The sequence below is a fragment of the Tenrec ecaudatus genome, chromosome 1, assembly GCF_050624435.1.
Source record: "Tenrec ecaudatus isolate mTenEca1 chromosome 1, mTenEca1.hap1, whole genome shotgun sequence".
Lineage (NCBI taxonomy): Eukaryota > Metazoa > Chordata > Mammalia > Afrosoricida > Tenrecidae > Tenrec > Tenrec ecaudatus.
The window spans coordinates 168,713,263-168,719,262 of NC_134530.1; the positions used below are offsets into that span (position 1 = coordinate 168,713,263).

At 38.1% G+C, this 6,000-nt stretch overlaps 1 protein-coding gene across 1 annotated transcript; it reads left to right on the forward strand.

The window, feature by feature from the left end:
* Positions 1-4,200: 4,200 nt before the first annotated feature.
* On the forward strand, positions 4,201-5,160 carry OR6K6 (olfactory receptor family 6 subfamily K member 6). Its single transcript, XM_075540422.1, has one exon. It carries the CDS (start codon positions 4,201-4,203, stop codon positions 5,158-5,160), a length of 960 nt encoding a protein of 319 aa, XP_075396537.1.
* Positions 5,161-6,000: the final 840 nt, after the last annotated feature.

The window sequence follows — 6,000 nt, forward strand, 5'->3', positions numbered from 1 at the left end:
TTTTTCATCTCTATGTATCTCTCTTCCAAAATTGAAAGATTTTGTTATAAATACCTCTAGCTATCTTAAATTACTGAAATAACCTCTTAATTCCCTATAAAGTATTCTATTTACTAAGAGAGGGCTTCAAAATGTTCATGTAAACAGGAGATTTTAATATAATGAAAATTTTCAAGAACCTTTTTAATGTCCCTCATATGCTTTAATCTCTATATTTTCCATGCTTGAAACTTCAGTGGACCCACACCATTTTATTGTTGCATGAGTCAATAGACAAATAAGTTGACATGTCCTTGATGCATTTCCTCAGTGCTTAATCCACCCTTATCCCTTTCAGTTTGATTACATTATACTTCTGATTTCCAACTGAGAATTAGGTTCTGAGCAAGGGACTAAATATCCAGCAGAAAGAACACATGAAACTTACAGAATTGCCAGAAAGAAAGCAGAAAATAAGTGTTAGAAAGATAAAGTTTAAATAAACAATAAAGGCTATCATTGAGCTGTTGATCTGAATGAATTCAAGCATAAAAGTTTTGTTTCTAAAAAGTGGTTCAATGAAGCTAATTACAGTAAGTCTTTAAAAAATGGGTAGAAATAGAATGGGAAATTAACTAATTTTAGTATGAAGGATCCATGATAGCACAATAATTAAATGCGCAGGTGCAAGCTAAAAGGACAATGGCTCACATTCACCTTTTGCTCCACAGGATAAAGATGTGGATTACAAAGGTGGGGCTGTTCTACTCTGTCCTAAAAGGTCAGACTACAGTTGGAATCCATTCAATGGTAATGGATCTGCTTAATCTTTAAGCGATTGATTGAACCATGTCCCCATTTTGTAGGTCAGCTGACATTAGGTTACGAAGCAGCTGGTAGCCTTTCTAGATCCTATATATTTACTAAAGGAGCAAATGAAACTCTCTCTCTCTCTCTCTCTCTCTCTCTCTCTATATATATATATATGTATATATATGAACAAAGGAGTCTTCAAGAGGATTCCAGTTTACAGTAACCATCTAGAAAGGGAAATTATCCATAGAGTTTCCAAGGGTGTACATCTTTATGGAAATGGACTGTCACATATTTTTCCAGGGGAATGGCTGGTGTATTAAAAACATAGACTTCTCATCTATTAGCTAATTCTGAACTGTGCCCATGTTAGGCAGAGTTCTCTAGAGAAACAAAACCAGGACACTAATAATTGTGGATATATGTATATAAATAGATAGATAACATAAGAAACAATTAACTAACTATAAAGCAGTACAAATGGCTCAGTGCAACTCATTTCCGTGAGACAGCTAGTACACTGGCAGTCCTTCAAGTCCTGAGGGATGTGGGGTAGTCCTTCATGGAGCAGTTCAGGCTATCCGGCCACAGGCACCAAACAAGGCTGATCACCAGTAGTCAGCCAGATGACAGGGTTCGATAGTCCCCAGCTCAAGAGATGTACCTTCCAATAGTGTGGCACAGCAGGTCTTGAAGGAACCTCAAGTTACAGCGACACAGTCCACAGGTTAAGTGTCCCACAGGTAGTGTAGCTTGCAAATGGAGGCACAGAACAAGTACGGCAGCCGCACACACTTGTCTGATGATCAAAGAGCAAGAGAGAGAGAGGCGAGGTTCCCTGAGCCATTTATCTCTCCACCCTTCAATTAATCTCACATGCGTTCATTGGCTATGTTGACACAAGAAACCTACCTATCTCAGTGCCACTGAGCTCTTTTACATTTAATATGTTGGTCTTGTTAAGTGCCATTTTGGTCTGACTCATAGCATATGAAAGGAAACACTGCCTAATGCTGCACGCTCCTGACGCTTGTTTTTATGTTTGAGCTACTGTGTCGATCATCTCATCTCAAGCCTTCCTTTTTTCTCGGCCCTTCTACTTTACCAAGAGTGATGTTTTACTGAAGGAGCTGGTCTCTGGAGTCTCGTCCCGTTTGCCTCCAAGGGGAATTCTATCTTTACTTTGTTTTTTGGCAGCTGTGGTACTTTGAATAATCTCCCAAAGCACCAGAATTCAAACACATTGATCCTTATTGGGTCTTCTTTAAAATTAATATAGATATGTATTAATATTATTAGTAGTAATAATAAGAGTATCACATCAGCAGAGGAATGTAAAATGTGATGAGAATGAGTGAAAGGCTGACAAAACCAGTTTTTATTGGTTGTGTACTTCAGAGAAGTATGATTCGGACTGAAGTCTCTTCTGACTCCTACAGATATTTCGGATGCTACTGCCCAAAGCTATACTTCTTTACGAGAAAGAAGATTCCCTAGCCAGAAGAAAGTTTTTGAAATCTGAACCTGGGGAGCATTCAATTTATATGTGCTGCTTTTATTTTAATTTGTCCCTTAGAGGGGAGTGTGAGATGTGTTATTTTCCTTGAGTTCCTGCATCATCTACAAAGAAGCTCCCAAGATACACATTTCTCTATTTGAGATATTCCCTCAAGTGGCTTGAGAAACACCAATACCTCATCTGTAAACTAGAAAAAAAAAAAGCAGGTACTGTAGAGATTATATCAGGCAAGGGTAAGTTTCTCATGATGTTGGGAGAGAGCATCATCCCACTGAAGCCTCTTCTATGCCCCTTTCTCCTATGGTACCAGTGTGATCCTTGATTTACTTTCTTAACTTTTGTGAAACCAGCTATTGTCCTAGGTTTCCAAGGTAAAATGTCCTCCAGAGATTGGATAAAAACGCATAAAATTAGAATTTGTAACATTTCCTCATAGACTGAGTAAAATCCTATATTTAACAAAATATTGCACGAATGTAGAAATGAGAATAATGACATCAGAAATAACGACAATACATGATGTATAGTGCTATTCATAGGTACAGATACTGATAATAGTTCATTTCTTTCTAGTAGGAAAATTCTAAGTCGAAAGAATTTTGGAGGTGTGAGAGTGTGTAGAGAGGAGGGTTAATGATTTTGCTCAAGACCAAAATCTAATCAAAACCTCTTTTCACTTTACAGGGAGTATTTATTTGTAGGCTCAACTTTTTTGACACTGCTAGTGATCTATGTTCTTAAGCAATTTTGACCTTTTAGTTTTAAGGAGATAGTATAAAGTTTTATGAACCTACATAACGTATTGCTCATAAATTTATGGTAGCGATTGTCCTATAGCAGATGATTAATCAGTACATGTGTTAATTGAATGAATATATGTGTGTTGAATAATGAGACCAGCCTTGCTAATGAGAATCACCCAAACTGAAATAAACAAACTAGTCACCCTGTTGGCTTTTATGAGCCCCTTCCCATTGGATTTGTCTTCCTTTTCTCACATTAACATATTTTCCCTCTTGTCTATGTTTTCCACAAGGATTACACAGTAAGTATGTTCCTTTTTAGTTGTTATTTTTTCTTTCCCCAAACAAACTCTTGCCTGATTTCAGACAGTAGACAACAGCTTATCTCTGTGATGCATCTTTCCCAAGATTCTCATAGTCATTAGAGAGTGTTTTTTTTCAACTGAGAATAATCTACTTCCCTTGGCTCTTAGATGTTACCTTGTTAAGATGGATGGGATGTGGAGGAATGAATTATATAACTTTTCAAAATTTAGTGGCCAGAAATCAAGTGGAAGTTGAAAGACTGGCAAGATTCTTAGTCTGAAACATTATCAATTTCAACTATTAGTGAATGAGTTGGCAAAAGTAAAATACAGAGAGGGCAGTAAATTATCCTGGGATCTGTGTGTTTTCCATATGATGAGGTACTGATATGGTACTAACAAACAAACAGAAATATGTCAAATAGATAAAAATGCATACTCTATCCAATCTCAGGTAACATGTCAAGGAAGGAAATTGCCTGCAAAAAATGAATAAATAAAAAATTAAGGTTTCTGGTGTAGTCTTTGTATTTTATTAGTATTATTGCTATGTTTTTTTCTGAAGCGGCAGAGTGGAGGATGCTCTGGAAAATGGGTACTACCTTTAAAGAGTAGGGCTCAGAATTACAAGACTGAGCATTTTTAGATCATGCCATTTGTGTGTTGCTTTGTGGTTCCATTGGAGATGCTGGTAAAATTGCAGGTTCAAAAATAGATGAATTTTTAATTGGGCATATTGAGGATTCAAGGGTCAGTCTAAGTAATTATGGAAAGTAATTTTAAATGGGTAACTTTAATACTACCTCCAATAATTTCTTTGTCTTCTTCACTCCCTTCATAGATGCCAGGACTGATGATCAGTGAAAATCAGACCAGGGTGACTGAGTTCTTCTTCTCTGTTTTCCCACACATACATGAAGGTGGCCTCTTGTTCTTTATCCCTTTGCTTTTCATCTATGGGTTTATCATAACCGGTAACCTCATGATATTCATTGTCGTCCAGCTGGATGTGGCACTTCACACTCCAATGTACTTCTTCATCAGTGTCCTCTCCTTCCTGGAGATCTGGTATACCACAACCACCATCCCCAAGATGCTCTTCAACCTGGTCAGTGAGCAGAAGACCATCTCTCTGGCGGGATGCCTCCTGCAGATGTACTTCTTCCATTCCCTTGGCATCACGGAAGGCTGTGTTCTGACAGCAATGGCCATTGACAGGTACATAGCTATCTGCAATCCTCTCCGTTACCCAACCATCATGACTCCCAAGCTGTGTATTCAATTGACAACGGGGTCCTGTTTCTGTGGCTTCCTTCTTGTGCTCCCTGAGATTGCGTGGATTGCCACCTTGCCTTTCTGTGGCTCCAACCAGATCCGGCAGATCTTCTGCGACTTTACACCTGTGCTAAAGTTGGCCTGCACCGATACATCACTAGTGGTCATTGTGGATGCCATTCATGCAGCAGAGATCCTGGCCTCCTTCCTGGTCATTGCCCTATCTTACATTCGGATCATCGTGGTAATCTTGGGGATGCCCTCGGCAGAGGGCCGCCACAAGGCCTTTTCCACCTGTGCTGCCCACCTTGCTGTGTTCCTGTTGTTTTTTGGTAGTGTGGCTGTCATGTATTTGCGATTTTCAGCCACCTACTCAGTGTTTTGGGACACAGTGATTGCTGTAACTTTTGTTATCCTTGCTCCGTTCCTCAACCCTCTCATCTATAGCCTCAGAAATAAGGACATGAAAGATGCCATTAGGAGGCTTTTCTTTTACCAGAAGAGGGCTGGTGGGGCTAGGAGATAGATCTATGTACAGGAGTCTCTGGAAAGTCTTTTGGAAGTTTTTAGTTGTTGTTTATTTTCTTATTTATAATTGTGTTCTTTTTATTGTTATTGCTCCTTGTTCTATTCTCAGGAATAAGAATGAGAAACAGTTGTGTCCAGACTATAGGAGGCAAATAAACAATCTGTTTACACCATTGACCTTACAAAGCTTGTGATAGCTAAACATAGTGTGTATTTTACCACAGGTTCGCTTTCTCCTCACACTCAACCATTTGGACTCTGTGCTTATCATCTATAATCCTATGTGCTGGCCATTTCAGAGAGTAAAGTAGAAGAGAAATCTTTGAAGGACATGATAGTTCTGAAAATTGTTACAGTTCATTTTCCCAATCACACTTCCAGCATTGAATTCCTCTATTATTGGACGTTTTAAGCTAATAAAGTTGATTCCAATAATTCTATTTACTTCACAAACTGTGAGGAACAATGAGATAATGATGCCATCTCCCTGTGATAGAATTCTAGGCCAAAATGGAGTGATGTAAGCAATAGCAGTAATTATATCTCCCTAGAAGGTTACCATTTAAAACCATATTTTAACATATACAATAACTTTCAAAACTTAAAATACTCTAAGTAGCCATCATTATTTAAACTTTAAAATTGAGGTAGAAAAAAGTTTAATTCCTTGCCCAAGTTCCCCTAGCTAGTTAGTGACAGAGCTGAGACTTAGACTCATGTATACTCCTTCAATCTCTGTACCCAACAAATATATTGCTTTGAATATTCTACTTGCACTTTAAGAAATTATATCACATAAACTTATTTCCTCAACTTTTATGAAGCTTTAATAGTCCTT